Below are 22,953 nucleotides of genomic sequence, written 5' to 3' on the forward strand. Positions count from 1 at the left end.
AGTTGATCACTTCTTGTCTGGTTCTTCTCAAGGTCTTCATGTTGTCTCAGGGAGTTTTTCCTTTGCCACCATCACCTCTGATTTGCTCATTAGGGATCTAAACCAAAATGCAGATTTCTCTAATGCTTCTTGTCTATTGTTAAAAACGCTATAAAAACAAAATTGAATTTTATTCAAAGGAAACAAGTCTATACTTTTTTATTATTATTATTACTTGACACACATCTCCAATGATGCCAAAAAAAAGAGAAAAGAAAACAATTGACTCAACCAGTGTGCAACCTTAAAACATCAGCCAGCACCTCAAAACCACCAACTTATCTGCTGCAGTATCCACATGGGGTCCTGGGAGATGCACACGGAGATCCAAGCGGTGTTCCACAGTACACTTCTAGCAAAGCTTCTTTTGTGGATTCTTTAAATATCAATGATCTACTTTTCTTGGTAATACTCTTTTCTTATAACCGTGGCTGCGGTGCACACACTCTTCACACGAGTGGCTTTTCATGGAGAAAACACACCCCTGTCTGGGAAACCCTCTGCTGTGTGGAGATACCGGTGATAGCCAAGCCACAAAAACAAGGGTGTGAAGGGCATATGAACCTTGGAAAAATATTTACTGTCATTCTTATCATCCGATCTCACTCATCGATATGTTTAGCTGTGTGGTACTTCATTTGAGACATTTCCAGAAGAAAATATATTGTCTATCTTGAAAAAAAACTCCAACAACCCAGGTGTAGCAAAGCCATCAAGCAAAGCAGTAAGTATATAAACTTTCACATGATGTTTGTTTTATCTCTGGCGGAAATTCTCAGCTAATGATCTCAGTTGTACGCCCATCTGGCTGTCAGTACCCACAATGGACCAAGCCCATGAATACTACACTTATCCGCTAATCATATCCTTGTGTTATCATCTTAAGATGCCTACACGCCTAATATTAGGCAATATTGGCACCTGAACAGCAGACCACATCAAACGAAGCCCAACTCCGCCCATATCCCATTTACTGCAAGTGAGCCAAATACACAAATATGACGCTAGACACGTTCTTCCCATAACGCATACTGTAATGGAAATGAGAGGAAGTGGAACATAGGTTTCCCATCAGGGCAGGGCAAACTGTTTTAAGACTGATTTCAGCAGTCTTTTTATGATTATTACTCATCACAGTGTATAAGACGATCCCAATAAAAATCTGTGATATCTTTTTACATTTTTATAACAGACTATGCTTCTCCATGGGGTGTTCTCCATGTCAGATTATATGATGAAGGTCCTCTAATGATAGACCTGCAATTAAAGAAAATAATTACATTCTGTTTAGATTATCAATCAGTGCGGTAGAATTGTAGAAAAGGCATGCCTACAGTAAACAATTCAGCTTTGGTTTAAAAGGCAAAGAAGAGGAGTTTAGAGCTGTTTGTGGCTGGGAACAAGAGAACAACATGGAATACTATCTTCAAAGTTAGCTTGAAGTAATAAGGATATTTTCCTGTCCTTTAGCAAGTGTGGTAGCTTTTCATTGACTTTTGAATTTCATGTCATCCTATGCCATCTCCTGGTTGGTGGTTTCCGGTTTTAGACGAGCAGTGGAGCAGAGTTACTCTCTGAGATTTGAAATTTAAATGAAAGAACATTTCTGACAACGAACGTGGTTGGCTGCCTTTGGTCTCAATGGCACTAAATTGGCTGCCAAGGGGCACGCATTCTAAGTCCGCTGTTCTCAACTCACAACCAAAGAAGAATTTTTCTGTGACTGTGAGATTGTACAGTGTAAACATGGATAAAGTACCACCATTCAGTGTCATAGAGGGTGTGCTTATGTTTTGTTGGACTTGGTGACTGGCACGCTCACCATCTCTTTACACTATTCTGAATAGCTGAAGGAGTTCGCTGTTTTGTATAATGTTGGCTCTGAGATCTCCGCGAGACAACAGACAAAGGAGTGTGGAACGTACAGAACAGAAAGTAAGGAAGATGAACCATTGCACAACTATTACGCAAACCTTTTCTGCCACTGTTGTAAGCTCGGGCATGAAGCCCAGGTGATCTGCCCAGCCTATTCCCCTTTTCAACTAAAAACGATCTTCCTCTACAGGGCTTGGGGATTGATGATACACAGTGCTGTATTGTGGGATTACAACGCCATTTTGTCTGCAACAGGTAGTTGATTCCATTCAATATTTATATCAAACTGAACAATGTTAATCCCCAAACAATAAATGGACTAATCCAGAATTGCTACAGTCTTATCTGCTAACAAGAACATCCTAGTAGGCAGAGGGGGGAAAAATTTAATTTTACAATAATAACCCCTGTGAATGTCAGTGGATGAGATTTTTTTTCCCCAGGTGTGCACCAAGCAACAGTACAAAAACAAAAACATTTCCCCTTCAGTGAATTGGCTTTTTTTTTTTTGCTTCTCTGGGGTCAGGAATAAATAATGCTACAGCTAACCCATAAATGTTGGCACTTCCTGCACGGATTGACTGCTTAGTCCTATAAAAACAGGCATTATTCCATTTAAACTAAACCCATAGACTTGTGCTTGATATAACAGAAATCAGCAGTCTAGGAGATACACTCTGTGCAAGCAAAAGCTGTCTGCCCTTTGTGCAATGGTTCCAATCATAATAGTCCCTCCAAGGCCTTTCTCTCCAGCAAGAGACTAAACTCCTCTGCGCTCAGCTCTCAGCTTGACACTCCGACTGTGAAATCTGCACATCAAATAAATATCTGCCGGGGTAATGTTACATGTGCAAACGCTAGCTCAGATCATAGACAAAGGAAACTGGAATGGGTAACACAAAAGTGGCCTCCAAATAATGTCTTCCTGGAAGTGGAGGGGGAAAAAAATCTGGACAAGTTCACATTTATCAAAGCTTATGAGCGATCTTTGCATTTTCTGTATACAGAGGGGTCCGATCCTACTGTTACACTGTGATATTTGATGAACAGTAACCCCATACGTCTGCCTGGACATAATAGTAGTGTGTGTGTTTTTAAAGGGTATTGAGACTTCCTTACTCATTCACACCAAAAACCAATGATTACCATGTTAACCACCTTTCCATTTGAATGAGGGATATTCATAAAACAAAAGGAGGGCAATTTTAATATAGCTGAGAATGCTTTGGTCAACCTTCTGGTTTTCCAGTGGAGCCATTGGTTAACCAAATGGTCATGGCACGTTGCAATACCATGAGAGCTACAAGACGAGAGGACGAATCAGACGGTTATTCAAGCTTTAACAGTACCACAGCCTACAAGGTTGAATGTGCACAAAGCAGAATGTTTAAAGAAACAAACTGATGAAATTATATACCACAAGCAAGATTTAGTCAAGGGAAAATTGTACATATAATCATAGTGACCACCAGAATTGGAATTAAGTTTACGATATGGTCACATTCTAATTGCAGTTGAAAATATCCCATACAATCATTCAAATGGTGATGGGGGAAAAAAAACGGATCATAACGTATAAACAATATTACTATATTCTTCGGTCGACAGACTGATTATTTTCTTATCCTGAGCGGTTTTGTCATTAAAAAAAGGAATTCTAACTATGAGGAACTTTCTGCCAAAGGTTGTGGGCTATGAACATATTAGGAGAAAAAAAGGCTTCATGCTGAAATTAGAAGTCATTAACTGGCAGAGCGGAAAAAAGGCTTTTACCTGCATAGCCTTTGGTGTTAAAAATAATAATAATTAAAAAAAAAAAATACACACAAAGTTCAGAACTTCCCTGAATTGAAAGTTCTGCTAAAAATGTACCAGGAATGGGTGCATGAATGTGTGCACATGCACGTACAATGTGTATGTGTGTCTGCACACAATGGTGCGTTTCAACAGACCTTTGTTTAGCGCAACCACCTTGCATACACTCAAAGGATCAAAGGGCACACTTCTGCCAAAGCGACTCTTTGATCAACACGCGCCAGGTCAGCTGATATAAACCGGCAGCACAATCCAGGGTAATAAGGCTATTTGACATCATTAATAATTGTCACATTAAGCTTAGATGTATGTGCAGAGATATGTGCACATGCATAGATCTGATACTCTCAGCACAGACAGTAACCCGAGCTCAGGATCAAACCAGGACTATGGAGCTCCAGACATTGGAACAGACCCTCGACTTAAACAAAACATTTGGATGAACGACGAATCTACTCAGAAACTGGCAAAGATCAAATCTGAATTTGTTACCAAGTGTCCTTTACTTCCTTTATTGTTTCACAGGGCTAAATAAAACCTACACAAGCCCTTCTTGACAACTGAAATAAATGTCTGCAGCCATTTTTAAAGTTCTCTATTGCAACATACTCTCACTAGACTGTTTTTATCCATTTTGCTGTAACACCTGAGGAAAAACCGACTTGGATCGTAATTAACATAAGGCCATATTGTGACATTTTCTGGGCTCACATGCATTCGACGTTGTAGCTCGTTCAACTTCTGGATGTCAGAAAGGTGATAATAGTGATGTGACATGCCCAACATTAAAACCAAACTCACTCTAATTTAGGATCAGAGAAAATAACTCGAACTAAACTGCAAAATGAGTCTGAAAGCAAGTCAGCCTGAAAAGTGTCGGAACACAACCATGTGTTTGGCATCAAAACTGACGTTCCTAGTTATGTTGGTTTTGGTCAGATGTCATGTGCTCACACAGCCCAATAAATACCATCCTTAAGTAAAGTGTCACCAAATGATCTTGCTACAATAATAGTCCTTTATCTTGGTTATAACTGACTGAAAAACTGAAAAGCACTTTGGATAAACACGAACAGTACTTCAGCCAGAGAGATATGCAACAATATTCTCATGCTAGCAGTGTCAACTTTTCACTAGAGGCAAGGAGCTTAATGACCAGCAAAATGCAACACCGGTATCCCAGAATGTTTGTTTTGGAGCCAAGAAGCATTTGTTGACAGGAGTTCATTGTTGGCCAAGGAGTCAGGAGAATTCCTGACTGTGAGAAAAACATCTATATAAATTGAAACTATTGTTATTATTCAATCATTCATCTTTTGTAACCTCTTTATCCTGGTCAGGGTCGTGGTGGATCCAGAACCTAGACCGGGAATACTGGAAGTGAGACAAGAATACAACCTGGATAGGATGCCGGTCTATTGCATGCACACCATTCGCAAACATATTCACACCTAGGAGCAATTTAGTGTAGTCAATCCACCTACTGGCATGTTTTTGGGAGGTGTGCGGAAACTGGAGAACTTGGAGGAAACCGTTGGAGAACACATGGAAAATTTCCACACAGGCAAGGTGGAACCCAAGGAGCCTGGAGCTGTGAGACAGCAATGCTAACCACAGCGTCACTGTGCCAAGTTTACTGAAGGCATTGAAAAATGTAAACATTTTAATATCATAAACAAGCGTGGCGGAAAAGTAATTTGTGGTTTTTGAACCGAACATGAAAGATGAGGATGTGAGAAAGACGAAAAACACAGTGTTCAATAGAAAAAAAGTATTTAATAAAAAAAAATTAAAAAAAAGAATTAGAACGTGACATTTTTTTTCTTCTTTCAGAAATCAAGTAAACATGGCCAAACAAACAGTATGCGACGTTTGTTGTGATTATTAAACAGCAAGCCACATTAAGCAGAACTCATCTGTTTTCAAAAATGGAAATAAATATGATGGCTCAATGCATAAATACATTTGAAAAGAAAGTTGTAAAAATTCAAACATGACACAGAAAACATGAAAGCAAGTCATGGTCCAAAACATGAATGGTGTGTGAATGGTGATGTTGGGTGGGGGGGTGAAATCCTCAATGCTGAATATTGCATGTCCTTCATTACCTGAGAAAGAGAAAGAGAGAGAGAGAGAGAGAGAGAGAGAGAGAGAGAGAGAGAGAGAGAGAGAGAGAGAGAGATGGGGAGAGAGTGAGAGAGAGAGAGAGAGAGAGAGAGAGAGAGAAGGAAGGCGTCACATGGTGGTTTAGGGTTGTGAGCGGTAGGTCAGGTGGGCACGGGGAGGAAGCTGACACTAAAAAGGTGGAGTGGCGTACATTCCTCTTGACAGATGGCACTCAACACAAGCACTTAACACAGCAGGGGGATTTGGTCGACTAGAGACACAAAGGTGCTGCCTCGCACATTTTAATGGTCAGGGAGTAAATCATTGGCTTCATTCGTTGTCAGATCTACGTCCTGCCTTTCCTTCACCTCCCTTTCTGTTTCTCCCTTTAGGTGCTCTGTTCAAGTAGACCAATATTTGAATAGTCAAGATCCCTCTCCAAACACAGAAAGAATGACAATTAAAGAAAACGAGGAAGTGTGAATCAATCAGCAGCTCAGAAATGCTGCTGCTTTTATTCTCCTGTAGGTCACAGTGACCTTTTTACACCTGGGCTCCTGGTGACTGTGTGTGTGTGTGTGTGTGTGTGTGTGTGTGTGTTTGTGTGTGTGTGTGTGTGTGAGAGAGAGAGAGAGAGAGTCTACAGCTATTTTAAAGGTAAATTGAAGACTTTTTAAGGCCACTTCGAAAGTAATGTATGATCTACAGTAGAACGCAGTGATGATACAACAAATACAGAAAATGAAATAAATAACATTCATTCTAGAGCAGGACAAAATCCAGTGCTTTCTTTTTCTTTCACAGAAGCCACATCATGAAAGGAGTTTTCAAATGATGTAGCATGCATTGAGCTTCAGCGTCATTAGTGGAAGAAGTGTCCGAGTCAGAATGCAGTGTTTCCAGGGGCATTGGAGTACGGATCAGATTTACTTCGGGGGGAAAAACCTTCCAGTTTAGGCCATTTCCACTTTGGGTTTAAATACTAATATAAACATGTGCAAATGTAAACTCTATCATGCTGAATCATAAGAAAGCCATTTTATTGTTTGTCCTGCACTACGTGGCCAAAAGTATGTGGACAACTGATTATCTCACCCATACGTGGGTCATCACCAAATGTTGCCACAAAGTTAGAAGCACACAATTGTGTAGAATGTCTATGTATTCTGTAGCATTAAGATTGCCCTTCACTGGAGCTAAACCTGCTCCAGCAAGAAAATGCCCCTGTGCACAAAGCAAGCTACATAAATACATGGTTTGCTCAGGCTGGAGTGGAAGATCTGGAGTGTCCTACCCAAAGCCACTGATCACCTTTGGGATGAACCAGTATGCCTACTGCGCCGGAGCGCCCCACCCGACCATCAGTGCCTGACCTCGATAATGCTCTTGTGCCTGAACGGACAAATCCCCACAGCCACATTCAAAAATTCTAACGAAGAGTGGAGGATATTATAACAGAAAAGCGGGACTAAATCTGGAATGAGATGTTCAAAAAGCACATGTAGGTGTGATTGCCTACAGTGTATATTCTCATTTAGATTGTGTTTTATTTGTGTATTCATAATTTTATTTTTATGCTTGTTTCATGTATTTACACACTCATTTCATTTTGGCTTGTAAAGTTTTTCCTTGTACTTGATTGTACTGCACTTTTGAGCTATCGCATACACTCTATAAATAAACATTTATCCAATACAGCCCAATGAGTGGGTGTATTGGATTGTCCAATTATTATTATTAGATATTTGATTGTTGAAGTTTTTTTTTTAAAGCTCAAGAAATAAGCTTAGTGTACATGGGACCTGCGGCAAAGCTGCTTTGTGTGCACATCTGGTATTAAAAGCTACCTTGATGGAAATGAGAATGTACTACAAGAGGTACTATTAGAGTTGCATTGGGCTGTTGACTTTACTACTACAGAGAATTAAATTAAACCGCTACACAGGAATTGGAGAGCTCAAATTTGTCAAATCTCGATCATCTACTGGCAAATAAGTACTCTATCTGAGAGTACGTTTCTGTGATTACATCACGGTGGCCAGTGATGCCAAAAGTCTGATGGATAAAGACATGACAACAGGGATATACATCGCTGGTGCTGCTTTTTCAGGGGGTGCATGAAGCGATGTACATGTGCTACATTGTCAAATATCAATGTGTAAATGAGATATTGTAAATAAATATTGTGTATGTGTGTAGAACAGCAGGAAAGTGGATCTCTCACCTCCTGCTGCGGCATGCATCCAAGTCCTCCTGTAAAACAGACGCTTTCTTCTGGAGGAAACTGACCTGCAGCCAAAACACACACACACACACACACACACACACACACACACACACACACACACGCAGTGTAATTTAAAAGCATCTTGACTCATACCATTGCTTCCACATTCACGTCATACTACTTTTAAAAGCATTACGCAAAGTATTACGCATTTCTCTCTCTCTCTCACACCTAGAATCCTCAAAGTAAAGTTAAACTCCTGCTGACTTTGTTCTATTTGCTCGTGCCCTTCTTGATGAGATAACAGCTGCCCTTGCTTTTTGAAGGGGCGAATGAACAGCAACTACTGAGAAACTCATTTCCTTCCCCTTATAACATATATCAGCCCATACATCAGCTACACACGATGCTGCAGTATACCAGCTCTGTTTGACAGCACAGCATGCTCTCTAAGGAGTCCTTTTCCTCATGGACCCGAGCTTCAGGCCCTGTTTACACTAGTGTGTTTTCGTTTTAAAAATGCATAACTGTTACTACGGTTACGCCTGTCGTCTACACTACTACGGTGTTTTCGACCGATCGAAAACTGAGACTTTTGGAAACGCCGAAGTCCCCATTTTAGTTTGAAAACAAAGACTTTTGAAAACAAAGGTGTGGCTTCGCTCACATTCGCTCCCTGATTGGGTCTTCTGGATAATTTCGTATCCTTCCCTGATTCGTCAAGCCCCTACCATATGACCATTATTGTAGGGGCAGTGGTGGCTTAGCGGTTAAGGCTTACTTAAGACTACTGGTTACTGAGGTTAAGGTTACTGATCAGAAGGTCAGGGGTTCAAAACACAGCGCTGCCACTGTTGGGCCCTTGAGCAAGGCCCTTAACTCTCTGCTCCAGGGGTGCTGTATCATGGCTGACCCTGTGCTCTAACCCCAGGTTCCTAACATGCTGGGGTATGCGAAGAAAAGTATTTCACTGTGCTGTAATGTATATGTTACTAATAATTAATGTAAATGTGACTCATTATTACACTACCTTGATCGTACACACAACAACACGGAGACTGAACCGTAAGCTTTTCTGGCTTTGTTGTCATTCTTATCAGCCATTGTGCAGTTAAATTCGGTGTTTTATAATACTGCAGCTGCCTACATGTGCAAGAGGCGAGCTATGATTAGAGCAATCGGCAACAAGTCTCATTTCAATCGGCGTAAGCCTGTAGGAATGCCGGTTTGGTCTAGCAACCAACTTCCTGTTTACACTTGTATGCACATGCGCAGTGTGTATGAATGGTCATGTGACATGCATACTCGGTCGTGTAGTGTGGACGGAGATCGTTTCTGAAACCCAGCGGAAACACCAGTATGGACGATGATCGTTTATCACTTTAAAACGCCGCTTTAAAATGAAAACGCACTAGTGTAAACAGGGCCTTAAAGTTCAAGTCTCCTCTTAACTTTGCCTGAACTTTAAAAGAGTGCCCGAGATGAACACACTCCACAGGAGACATCAAACAGGGTCTAGTGTTACAGCAGCTATGCATGTAAAGTACACAGTCCTTTTCGTGTTATATAAAGGATTAGAATTTTAGAGCAGTGGTTCTGAAGCTTTTAGCAGCCAGGTTCACAAAATTCCAGTGACGCCTTTACTATGGATTTCTTTTATGAACATAACTTATTACGTAATAATATTTAAATATTAAACACACATTGTTTAAATGTATACATCCATCCATCTTCTATACTGCTTATCCTTTTTCAGGGTCGCGGGGGAACCTGGAGATTATTCCAGGGAGCATCGGGCACAAGGCGGGGTACACCCTGGACAGGGTGCCAATCCATCGCAGGGCACAATCACATACACACTCACACACCCATTCATACACTACGGACACTTTGGACATGCCAATCAACCTACCATGCACGTCTTTGGACTGGGGGAGGAAACTGGAGTATCCGGCGGAAACCCCCGCAGCACGGGGGGAAAATGCAAACTAAATGTATGGAATATTTTATTTATATATTGAAGGCATACCACTGTTTTTATGTGCCATTTTTCATAGAACACTTTTTTATTACTAAAATTGACATTAGATACAAGTTATTGTAGCATTGTTGTACTTGTTTTTGAGCTACTGAGTGACCAGTCAAAATGCTCCAAGGGGTTGCACGACTGCTAATTTTTACTATCTGAGCAGTAATTAAAAAAAAAAAATCTAGATATCTTTACCACCAATAAAACAAAACTTTCAAGACATTTCAGCAAAGAATGTGTAAAACTGCTCTTGACTTGACAGCCATACACAAGTTACTGATGACACTTTACTGCTTTATTAGGCTATGCTGTTAAAAAAACAGTCAATAAATCAGTGCAATAAATGTCCAAAATAATAAATCTGTGCATCATATTACAGTATTTAAGGAGCATCTGAAAAGGAGTCTTCAGAAATCAGAGTCTTTGAGCTGCCGTATGCTGCTCTGACTCCGAATCTAGCCGAGTAACGCTGGATAACGGTGTGCAACCTGCGGCTTCGCGCTCGTTCACAACGGAATTAAAATGTGCCACAGTGCAAGGTTGTGATTTAAACTTAACTTTAAAGGACAACAAAATAACAAAGTAGCCTGATTGGCATCTCTAAATTGTCCGTAGTGTATGAATGTGTGTGATTGTGCCCGGAGATGGGTTGGCACACCGCCAAGGGTGTCCCTCCTCTTGTGCCCCGAGTCCCCTGGGATAGGCTCCAGGCTCCCCCACGACTCTGTGTAGGATAAGCGGTAGGGAAGATGGATGGATGGACAGACAACAAATTAACTGTGGGAGGAATTCCGTCAAGAACAAGCAGGAGTGAGGATTAAAAAAATTATTGTGCACTAAACAAAGCAACAGCAAACGTTCAGTCTTTTAAAGCAAGACTTTTCCCAGCTGTGCAGTTGACTTCATCGAATCTAAATGACTTTATGCTGCTTTCTTTAGCGTTTGCCTCACTGTGGTTTACACTTCCCTGACTAGTTGACATCCCCACAGTGGTGTCTATTTCACAGACCCACGGACGTGCCCAGATTCCACTTGGGTTTAGAGGGATGAACACATCATGTGTAATGCCGGACAAGATTTGAGCAGCGCACGGAGCTAAACATATCTGAACGCAGAACATGATCAGAACGGAAAGTGAAAATTCCAGGCAGATGTATTTAGTGTTTTTCATCGGGGGGCCTCACTCTCCGGTGAAAAAAAGCGTTCTCCCCCCTCAACGCAGATGCAGGCAGAGCGAGGTCCGGTGAAAGTAATAAACATTTGGCCAGAGCCCTTGAAGCCACTATTAATGTGGTTGCTGGATATAATTGCGCATGAGGGAAGATGAATCAGAACTGGCACTTCAAAGCCCCATGGCCAAATTAGATCCATGTCTACTAAAGAACTCGTACTACTTGTTAGTTTCCCCCAACACTCGCCTTCTGAGGAATCAAAGAAACAAGAGACACTCCAGTTCAAAGCTGCAGGGTTTTGCCTCTGTGTAAAGAAACAGCTGAGAGTGAGCAGAGAGGAGGATGATACCATGATGTCAGACAAACAAAACAAATATGATGACATTTAAGTGCGGTAATTAAAAGGGACATAGTGACATAAAAGCACCAAATACATAGAGTTGGACAGACAAGACTGAGTTGAACTAAAGAAGGGAACTTTGGCCATCTGTTCCTAAAACATGCATGTTTTTCATTAGAAACATTTTCAACCAAACTTCCATAATGCATTGCTGAGGATTACAAGAGTGGCTGCTTGAAAAGATGTGTGTGCCTGCTGCTTGCCTGTGACTTGAGAGAGGTGATGGTGTCCTCCAGCTCCTGCCTGAGCTCAGCAGGCATCAGGCCTTTAATCTTTAACTCGTACTCCTGGCGGATGTGTGTGATCTATTGGGGTCGATGGAGAGAAAGTGTTAGATGTGCATGAAATCCATAACAGCGCCCCCGTTAGGTTTGCAGCACACTATGATTATTAAAAAAAAAAAGAAAAAGAAGGTTCAACCAGCTAACCCGTCAGATGCTAAGTGCTGGCTGTATATGGCTTAAACAATTATGAGTTTTATACATATATAATTATATATTCAACTGTCCGCAAATCACCCCCTTTTTTCTGAACAGAAGCCGGCATTCAAAACAAACTAATATCTTTTGAGGCAGCATTAGCATAGTGAAGCAACATATCACCTTAGGGAGCTTTTCCTCACCACCGGCTTGCTCAAACAGGGATAAAGTCACACACTTAAAGTCTGTGTCCTGTGTTTATATGTTTCTGCAAAGCTGCTTCGAGACAATGTCCGTTGTGAAAAGCGCTATACAAATAAAATTGAATTGAACTGAATTGAAGCAACAAAGTCTGAAATCAAAATTCAGTGACAATTAATATGTCTGGAAATTGGAGTGATCCGGAAATGCAGGAACTGTTGATCATTCTTGGTCAGATATTTGGTATATATTTGGCATTTGGCATGTGGAAAGCCAATCACCAGCATGAGGACACTGCGTAGTCAGAGAAAAAACCCTGGTGTCTCAGTTGTTTGAAATGTAAATTGGATCAATTCGATAGATCATAGATAGTTATACATCAGGCCCTTGTAAGGAAAATTGAATGGCAAGTGTGAATGCATATGCATTCGTGTAAAGCACTGCTTGTAAAATGTTACTGTGAAAATGCCGTAAGGGGGAGAAAACATCTGCGAGAGTCTGATTTAACTGAGTTCTGGATTTCTGTAATTAATCTTTCAGCATACAATAAATGGATTGGGAGACACGTTAAAGAACAAGAGTACAAACAGTCTTTAGGCAGTCCTTGGTATCAGGTCAATGTGTAGTAGATGAGGTCTTTGCCACAGTCAGCACTCCTGCTTCCATCCTCCTCATTTCAGAGTTGTTACAAAAACACAGACAAGATGATCAAGAAAGCAAAGTGAACCGCACAGAACCATTTTTATACAAATGGAAAAAGACTGAGCAAAGTTGGACCCAGTCTCATATGGGTTCAAAGTGGCAAAACTTTACAGCAGAGGAAATCGAGCCGGCACAAAAGATTTCTTAGGTTTGCCATTTAATCTCCAAGAACCATTACCATATCATGACATCAAATTACCCTAACATTTCATATAACAACCTCCATCTCAATCCCCCACAAAATACATCCTGGTATCCAGTACAGCTTGTCTTGAACAGGCCCCAGCAGATGAGGCCTTGCATGCTGCTCTCTGTACTGGCAGACCAGCGGATAATCAGAGTGGACATTCCATGATTGTTTCCCTCCGAGTGTGGGAGGCAGAGGCATCGAGAGTGAGGGAAGAGTAGGGTAAGAGAGCAGTTCTGTTTGATGACTCTTAAGGAAAAAAGCCATGGAACTGTACAGTGTGTCTGGCTACAGGCCCATTGTGGACAGTTCTATTAGCTCAGGCTGTCTGGCCAGGGACTTGTCATAAGCCATAGCAGAGAATGAAGTAACTTCCTCCTCAGCAGCTGTGCAGAGGGCCACAGGTGGACAAGACTGCCTCGGTGTATTACCGGCACTGCGCCACTCCAGTAGAGTGAGCTGAGGTTTGCGCTCGGATGCCAGATTTAAGGCCCGAGGCATGAGAATGAAGAGGCAGAAGATTTCATGACAACTGAGCTCTCCAGCAGCAAAGGATCAGTCATTAGATAGGTCTCTGTCCGAGATGTATAGGGCTTTGGAATGTGGTGTCATACAGCAGCAACTCACAGGAAAAGGCCATGTTGATTAGACACAATTAGGCAACCCTAATCGTATACCTATCTGGAACTAGACTTTTGTTTGTCGTTGTTCATTTGTATAAAAATGTATATTTAAGGTTCACTTGCTTTCTGGATAGTCTTGTGTATTTTCCCCTCAGGCCACAACACAATATGAGGAGGGTGGAAGCAAGCGTGCTGGCAATGTAGCAAAGGCCTCATCTCCTACACAATGACCATGAACCAAGAAAAGAATATTTATACTTTCCTTCTTTGAAGTGTCTCCCAATCCATTCTTTATATGCTGAAAGATTAATCCCAGAAAGTCAGAACTATCAGTTAAAACAATGACAAAAACTGATCAAGTATGAATACATCTGCCGTGTGACTGGTTTTTTAACCCAAACTTAATTTTTAACCCACATTAAGATCACCCACTTTAAGTGCAAAAAGCCGTCCAACGTACGTGTAGAAATTGGAAGGTCACAAGTTATTTACACAGTATTCAACTTTATCTCAATTAGGAATCATGGCTGTGATTCCTATAGGACTTAGTAGACTCATTTTTCCAAACTGTCACACCTTTGTGTCTTTTATAAGTTTATCCCTTTAAAGTCCTCTTTATATTACGCTCTCACTAAGCGTGTTACAACCAAAGCGAAATTTGCATGATCTGACTGATGCAAACACTGCATGTAAACAAATAGCTCTTGCAGGCGTTATGTCACATGGATCCCTCCAAAGCAATGCAGCGTGATGATTTTCAAGCACTCATGAGGAACAAGTGACACGGATAAAGCAAGTTTAAAATACACAGGTTGCTAAAAATGAAAACTTACATGAGGAGTAGATGAAGACCAGATCATAGGTGATATAATATTATCCTGACTAAGACCAAAATAAAGTCCAACCGTGGATTTTCAGGTCTAGAGAGACACAGCACTGCCTAGCTTTGAATCAAGCATGTTTAAGCCCAAAATAAGGCCAAATGCACCAAGAAGAAGAATCCAAACCAGGCCTTCATGGTCTTGACCTCAAGACCAAGACCTCTGGCAGACTTCAAAGTAGGGCTCTTTGGATAATGTAAATCAATGGGAGGGCCAGACATTGATGGTGAACTTAGTATGGAATGCCACTGACAAGGCTTTCAGAGAGCTCCCTATCCTCAGAGATAAGTATCCTGCATGCATAGAGGCCTTTCTCTGTTTCAGTGAATGGGAGGCAATGACAGCTCCTGACAAACACCAGGGACGGGGGTGGAAGTATGGCGAGGGTCACTTCGAGGACACTGGCTGATCAAACTGCTCTTAAGGCTTTTGTGCTTGTTTATGGGACAAATTAAATAGGCACTACACACCACAGTTTACAAACAGTACCAACCAATGTAATCTATCGTTTTAAGTGTCTCGCTCTTTTTTATTTTTTGCTCTTGATATAATGCTCCACATTTGAATGGAAAGAAAACAGAAAAACCTGAGCTGAATGTTAAAATGACACCGTTTCATCTATATATAGCATTCCTTTTGACTTTGTTTAGCACAGTGTGGCGCAAACCAGGGTTTTTGACAGCTGCCAACTGAAAGGAACAAGACCTCAGCCCTCAGAACATTCAAATAAAGTTTGTCAGGTCGTCAAGAGCTTGATGTATGTTAATGAAGTGAGGGAAGGTGTGTTGGGTTCTGGTTTCGTGGCTGTTTTATGTAGCACGAGCGTGTTTCGGAAAGAAACACAAGATATGACAAAAAGGCATCTTATCAGATACAAGTGATTATATCAAAACCTGCACCAGTCATAACGTTTGTCACATCTGGAAGTAGGAGTTCAGTGGGGAAGGGGTTGTTATTGTTTGTTTGTTTGTTTTTCAAATAACACGTAGCTTTGCTATGAGCAGAAATAGTTTCTTTTCATGAGGATACTATACGGAGAAATGAGAAATCAGAGGAGGTGCTTCATGACACTTATGAGGCAGGCATACGGCTTATGAAGTGTTGGTCATATGGAAAGCAGCTCCAAAACCAGGTCCAGCTTTGGAATGGGCTGGCTAATGGAACGTGACTGCATCTGCTCAGTAGAGCCGTTGTAAGCTTCTCTGACAAGTCCAAATGATCTCAGGTGCGACTCTAGGTTTCAAAGGGAAAATTCTGTCAAAGTACTGACGTCAAACCAATCGGCATTACTTTACGATACCACACAAAACATAAATAATGTTATATATACCCAGTCTTAATGGGCTGGATTTTTACATATTACATATGCTCTGGATTATGTAAAACGTTTTCAAGCCAAAGTCACCATTAAAACACATTTAGTTCGAAACTAGATGAATTCAACCCGGCGTGTAGCGCAATGGCATTATTTTTATCTATATTTGCTTAGTGCTCAAAATATTCCAATTGGCTTATATTTTTGGAATTAAACTGGAAGTGGGTGTGGTCTGTTTCCCCCTCCTCTCTACTGTGCCCTGGAAACACTGTAAAACACAGAAAAACCAGGCATGGAACTTTCTGACAATATTTCTATCCTCTGTCTAATATGATTGAGTAAGCAAGCAAACAAACTCAATGACAGTTTCCATTGAATAATATTTCATCCCCTTTTCTTTACTTGTTGAATTTGTTACGATCCAGGAAGATCAGAAACGTTTGCTGGACAAGTTATCGAAATCTACTAGGAAGCTGGAACTGGAAGCAGTGATGCTGAGTCTAAATGGGGTCAAACCACTGACAGGGGGGAAAACCCCCCAAAATATTAATGCAGCTCAGATTTGTATAATGTTAATGAATTTGGTCTTTTCCCCACAAGTAGAGTGGCCATGTTAAATATATAATATCCACTGGAAAAGACTGAGAATAAGTAGAAAGATGCATCTACCTTTCCTACTGCCTGAAAATTCTGAGATAGTGTTTTTGTGTGTTTATTGAGTGGGGAATTTTGCTGAAACCTGACAACCCACAAGCTTTCCACAAGCTGTCCTTTCAAGCTTCGCACATTTCCTCCTGCAGTCCTGATGCGCACATCTGAATCTTTCTGGCAACAAACAAATAAACAAACAAGCAAACAAAACCCCACAAATAGTCTATCTGTCTCCTATTGGTATCTCTGTCGGTTTAGGATGCATTATCTATTCAATCCAGTGGAATATATTGGAATTCAAAGGAATAACAGTGAAAATTAATGTGAGATAAAAATTAAAAACCATATTCCCAAATCAGCAATTTTTTTTTTTACTTTATTTGAACGGAATGCTGTCATCTGAAGAGTTTACTTTTCTTCAGCACACCCATCAAACCCAACCCATTAAGAAGTTTACACCCCCCCCCCCCCCCCTTCCTATTTAAAAGGAGATAGCGTAAAGGGAGACTGTGTCACCTTGCACCATGTTTGATAAAACACTTTTCAAGCTTCATCTTTTTTAATTCAGGATGTCATGCTAGTCTGTGCAGCACTGTATGAGGCTGTTGCCGACATTTTATGCCAAGCAGGCACTAAAGGACCTGGAAGAGACTCGCTGGAAGAACATCTGTTTGAAGTCTTGGCAGAAAGAGGGCTTTTTTTTTAATGCTGTGGATAGTATTACAAAGACATGTCTTGGAAGATAAACTGGGACAATATCAGCATGGAAAATAGAGAGTAGACCCTTCTGCCTCTCTTTCTGTACATATTTATGTGGCTGAATACACACTCAGGCACACACACATGGAATGTGTGCATGAGGACCTGGGGAGGGATGTAGACTGGTATGCAGGTTTATGAGGTGGGAGTAGATGTCCTTTGCAGGCTTTCCTTCTCTACGGAAGGCCGGAAAGTTCATTCGATGAAGACGGGAGGCTCGTCGTCAATTGTCTAGACCGGTTCTGGATGTGCGCGAACACTCGCAGATAATAGTACCAGAAGACAATAAGAGAGAGAGAGCTGTTTCCAGTTCAAGCTTTCGGTTAATGCTAAAGGTCTCATCCTTCACACAACATGCAGATGCAGTCTATAAGCAGTCTAGCCAACTGAGTGATGACCCTAATTATCTGGTGTCTGGACTATGCTTGCTATAACTCATCCAGAAAAAGTCAGTGATCTATTAGTGTTCCCTTAGATAAAAGGAATTTTTGGTGCTCCATGGAGCAAGGAAGGTGCCAATTCTCTGCAGCTGCTGTGAAGTGTGAGCCAGACTCTTGTTCTGCAGATGTTCTGGTGTTCTCTGTAAAGGCATAAGAAGTGTTCGAGATAGCAAGATGTGCTTTCTACAGCTACAGCAAAAAGGTTGCCTCAACAATATCAACAGATCGCTCAATCTAATAATTAGTCTAATTTATTCTGCTCTTGCTGTGCGTCAAGGTCAATGTGGCCCTGTTATTAGTCGGGCATTCCTCTGAAGCCAGAGACGGCATTTTTGCCCTGGAGTGCTGTGTTTTGAAGCTGGTTCTTCAGTAATGTGAGGAATGTACGTGGGTACATATGAGTGACTTTGAGCAAGACCTCATCTGGCCCTTTAGGACTGAGCAGTGGGGGTGGGTTTGGGAGTCCTGAGCTTTGGGAGTCCCTAGATGTAAAAAAACAAAACAACTGCACCTGTTCCTGGGTTTCCAGCTCCCGGCTCATCAGTTTCTTCTCTGCAGTGCGTAGTTGCTTCTGTAAGCTCTCCATCCGCTCCTGGAGAGCCTGCAGAAAGGGATGGAGAAAGTGGGAGACGAGAAAAAGAGACAGAAGGACAGATTTAACTGAAGTCAAGAGAAACATCATCGCCTCTGTCAATAAAGTTTCAATTTGGCTGACAGTAAAATACAGCAAATCTGTTGCAAACTAGCAGTGGGAGATAAAGTTCTCTAGAGAACGCACGTCTGCCCTTCTTCTCACCGAAAAGAAAAAAAAAATCTGAAATGCATTTTAAGAAATATGACTCATTTTCTACTGTGAAGCCTCAAAACAGAAGAACAGTTCAAGGATTCCTCTCCAGCTCAAAGCCTAAAATCAATAGAAACAGAAAGAGCGTGGTTCCTGCCTGGCACTTTGAACCAGATGTTTCCATCACACATCTGTACTCTTCGTTTTTGGATAACGCCTCCCAAAAACAGAAGGAACATATGCGTCTATACAGAGAGTGTCCCCCACAGAATGGGGACCTGGGACTGATCAGTCACTAGCATGCTACTTGTCCACTGTGTGACAGGGTAGTGGTTGGAATGGGACTGGCTTATAAAGCTTTTAAAGCACTGGAGGTGTGTGTTGTGGAGGTGTGTGGTTTTTAGCATGAATTGTTAGTTAAACTCTTTTCAATTTACACCGTGTTAAGTATCTGAGGCAGAGTGCTAGCAAGATTACATTACACACTGTAAACCCTAATGTCATTATTTAAACAACCTATAAATCCAAGTTCATTTAACTTATTTACCAAAGTACAGAAACTTAAGATTTCAAGTGTTACGAACTCAAAATCTTGATTTATTAAAAGAGCTCACTCTGGCCTTTCTTTAATATAACTGGCCATGCACGGCGACATGTGACCTAATGCACTGATTGGTAGATAATTACAAATGGCAGTCCCCTTCGTCCCAGTCTGTTGGTGGTGTAGTGAAATTCAAGAGTCCATTACGAGTAGGGGAGATAACTCGGTGTGTGTTTACAAAGAAATGGCAATCAATCATGTAGAGGATGTTCTATAAATAAAGTGACCCTATCTATGGAGACCTTTGAGACACCTTGTATTAAAGTACACTTGAAATGAACACCAAGTTAAGTGAACTTAAGTATTTAAGTACACTATATGAACACCAAGTTAAGCAAACGTAACAATTTAAGTACAGTCTACATGAGCACCAAGTGAAGTGAACTTAAATATTCAAGATTTGGGAGACCGCCATTGCTCAATTAAAATTGAGGGAAGGAGATTACTCAATCAGTCAAGCTCAGTCAACTTGTTAGGGCTTTCAGTGCAGAAACTTTTTTATAAACTGGAAGAAAGCCATCACCAAATGTGCTTTCTTTTAAACCCATAATGTCACTTGTGTAAGTGCTGTGAAGAAGGTTAGAACTCATAAGGTGTATGTCCCCAAAACATTGGAGCCCTTAATTCAGTTTTTCCTATTTGTCCTCAAAATGCAGCTTAAAATGTTACTTTTCTTGCAATGCATGGTGGCATGAGTTTTTAAATCCTTTTGATTTTTAAGTACATATATAAAGTTGTGCCCAAAAGTTTGTATACCCCTTGACGAATCTGCTAAATCTTAATACTGTTAACAAAACAAGATGGATCATAAAAATCCCATGTTGTTTTTTATTTAGTTCTGCCCTGAATAAGCTATTTCACGTAACAGATGTTTACATCTGGGGCAGTAGTGGCTTAGCTGTTAAGGCTCTGGGTTACTGATCGGAAGGTCGGGGGTGCAAACCCAGCACTGCCAAGCTGCCACTGTTGGGCCCTTAACCCTCTCTGCTCCAGGGGCGCTGTATCATGGCTAACCTAGCACTCTGACCCCAGCTTCCTGACATGCTGTGGTATACAAAGAAAACAATTTCACTGTGCTCTACTGTATATGTGACCAATAAAAACTCATTATCATTTATCATTACATATAGTCCACAAGATTATAGCTGAATTTATAAAACTTACCCCGTACAAAAGTTTACATACCCTTGATTCTTAATACTGTGTGTTGTTACCTGGATGTGATAGTGATAGTTTGTGATAGTTCTTCATGAGTGCCTTGTTTGTCCTGATCAGTTAAATTGTCCACTGTTCTTCAGAAAAATCCTCCAGGTCCTGCACACTCTTTGCTTTTCCAGCATATTCTGCATATTTGACCCCTTTCCAACAGTGGCTATACGATGTTGAGATGAAGGGACTCATACACGACTATTACAAAAGGTGCAAACCTTCACTGATGCTCAAGGAGGCAACACGATACATTATGAGCCGGGGGGATGTAAACTTTTGAACAGGATGACTAGTGTAAATTGTTATTATTTTCTTTAAAGATCTTTTTTTTCATTAAGTACTGCCCTTCAGACGCTAAATAAGATAGTTACATGTCTCCCAGAACACAAAATACTAACAACTTACATCGATCATCCTGTTCAAAAGTTTACATCCCCCTGACTCTTAATGTATCGTGTTGCCTTCATGAGCAGATTCTGCAAGGGGTATGCAAACTTTTCTCAGATTTGAATTTGAATAGTAAACTAGAGAGGTTACAGTATTACACCTCATCATCCTCTCACCCATTCAGGAATAACTACTATTATATCCACCTCATCTTTAAAACCTTTATTCAGTCCTGGAGCAGGTTTCCATTTCTCTTGAAATGAGTGGACTTCAAGAATTCAGTCATCTACATGAATTCAACAGACGACTAGGCTGCCAAAAAGACTGCAGAGTTATAACCAACTGTGTTATAACCAACTCTATTCAAAATCATAACGGACTGGATTTTTCTTCTACCGCCTTCGTTGTGACTGTTGTCATGTCCTGTGTCTCAAATAAAATAAAATAAAAACATTTAAAAGTATTTACTAATCTACAAGATCCAGAATATTCGTGTGAAATGCATTTGTGAAAGCCATATGAGAGGCTTCTGAAATTCCAGTACTAACCCTAACAGGGAAATAACGTAATGTTAATGCCCAAAAAACGTCCAGAACGGTAGAGAAGTATTCCACTTGTCTGTTACGGCCCCAAATGTTTACACTGGTACTGCACTAGGCACACAGACTGGAATTGCACAGTCAACGTGCTGAAGGACTGCATCCCATCTTGTATAGGTGTACACATATTTATCAGCAAAAATAAACCCAGCCCAACCTGGACATATTAACATGAAATCTCTGTGGTGGCAAATTTCTACCAGCGTCTCCTTTATTACAGTACACAGCCTGGTACTCTCCCCAGCAGGGTAGCATGGATCAGTTGATGGCAAGTTCCAGAAGTATGACACAGTGATGGTGTCGCACAGCTTCCTGGAAACCTGCTGGCAATCATCAGCAGGAATCCTTTCATGTGGTTTCCATTGGACTGAAGTGAGCCAGTTCAAGCTTGAGTTAGGATGGAAGAATGGCCCTTCCTTATCTCAAAGAGGAACGTCATACTCAGTCTGCAGAAACACGGCATTTGAATGATTAATGTTGGGGTACAGTATGTGTAGGTCCTTTGTTTGCTTCATGGTTGCTATTCAGACAATTCAACCTATTCAGGTTCTTCAAAGAATGTCCAAAGACATCAACAAGACTGACAGCAGCTTTTAAAGAGGAGTAGTGGTCCTCTGCTTGTTTCAGACTCGTGTCTTATCTGGTCTTGTTGGGCCCTGACCTGCATTGACTAGTTCTCCATATTATAAACTTCTAATACAATCACGCATCTGTTTGATGGTCCTTGATGGAGAAGATACACCAGCTCTACTGTTTTCTCTTTCCGTATTGCCCAAACTTTCCTGATGGGCCAGGGGAAAGGTTCTGCAGCCATACAGCTGTTGTTCCTCTTGGCGTGAACAGGGAATTTGCTATGGAGAATCTCTCCAAACAGGGTCCAGATGGCCAAGGCGATATGCTTTTTATCAGCCCGCCAGTGTGGGATCGATCTCAACGAGCAGTAAACAGGGAAGGTTCATTTTCCTGCAGGGGGTAGGGTTGAGGTGTATACAGTAGAGAAAGAGAGCGAGAGAGTGAGAAAGAAGCTATGGCTATGTGCTTTATTCTCACCTGTTCTCCAAAAGGTTGGTTTCTTTAACTACTGTTTATTCTCTGAAGATTAGTGTAGCGCGCACACACACACGATATAAATGTAGCACACCTGTACAGACCTGCAGGAATGCTAAGATGCAAGCGATGAGATTTAAAAGGCTTCAGACACCGCCCCCCCCACACACACACATTTACACACACACACACACACACACACACACACACACACACACCAGTAATGCTTACATACACCAACACACAAAAAAAGGTGAGATTTAAGTAGTCTTTCCTGGGTGGTCCTTCTGTAAAGATAAGGCAAGTATGTTTCCCCTGGGTAAAGGGGGGAAAAAAAACAGAGAGGGTAAATACTCTCAGGCCCCTTTTAAACCGTAGTGCATGTTTTGTTAGCACTAGGTTTCACTTCTTGTGGAACTTCTATTTGCAGTATGGCTTCTCTTAAAAAAAAAAAAAAAAAAAGCAAAAAAAAACAAACAAAAAAA

At 41.1% G+C, this 22,953-nt stretch overlaps 1 protein-coding gene across 7 annotated transcripts in view; it reads right to left on the reverse strand.

The window, feature by feature from the left end:
* Positions 1-5,485: 5,485 nt before the first annotated feature.
* Positions 5,486-22,953, reverse strand: part of cep112 (centrosomal protein 112) — a 147,328-nt gene continuing 129,860 nt past the window's right edge. For 4 of the 7 annotated variants that reach the window (XM_017451107.3, XM_017451124.3, XM_017451153.3 and 1 more), the window contains 4 exons: positions 18,353-18,442; positions 11,867-11,968; positions 8,060-8,124; positions 5,881-6,232 (listed from right to left, as the gene is read on the reverse strand). In XM_017451107.3, the coding sequence (XP_017306596.1) occupies positions 6,166-6,232; positions 8,060-8,124; positions 11,867-11,968; positions 18,353-18,442 (324 nt within the window). In that variant the 3' untranslated portion in view covers positions 5,881-6,165. Of the gene's footprint in view, positions 5,838-5,880; positions 6,233-8,055; positions 8,125-11,866; positions 11,969-18,352; positions 18,443-22,953 lie in introns of those variants that run through there. The other 3 variants (XM_017451134.3, XM_017451144.3, XM_047150437.2) reach the window with 3 other exon arrangements.

The sequence above is a fragment of the Ictalurus punctatus genome, chromosome 2 (assembly GCF_001660625.3).
Source record: "Ictalurus punctatus breed USDA103 chromosome 2, Coco_2.0, whole genome shotgun sequence".
Classification (NCBI taxonomy): domain Eukaryota; kingdom Metazoa; phylum Chordata; class Actinopteri; order Siluriformes; family Ictaluridae; genus Ictalurus; species Ictalurus punctatus.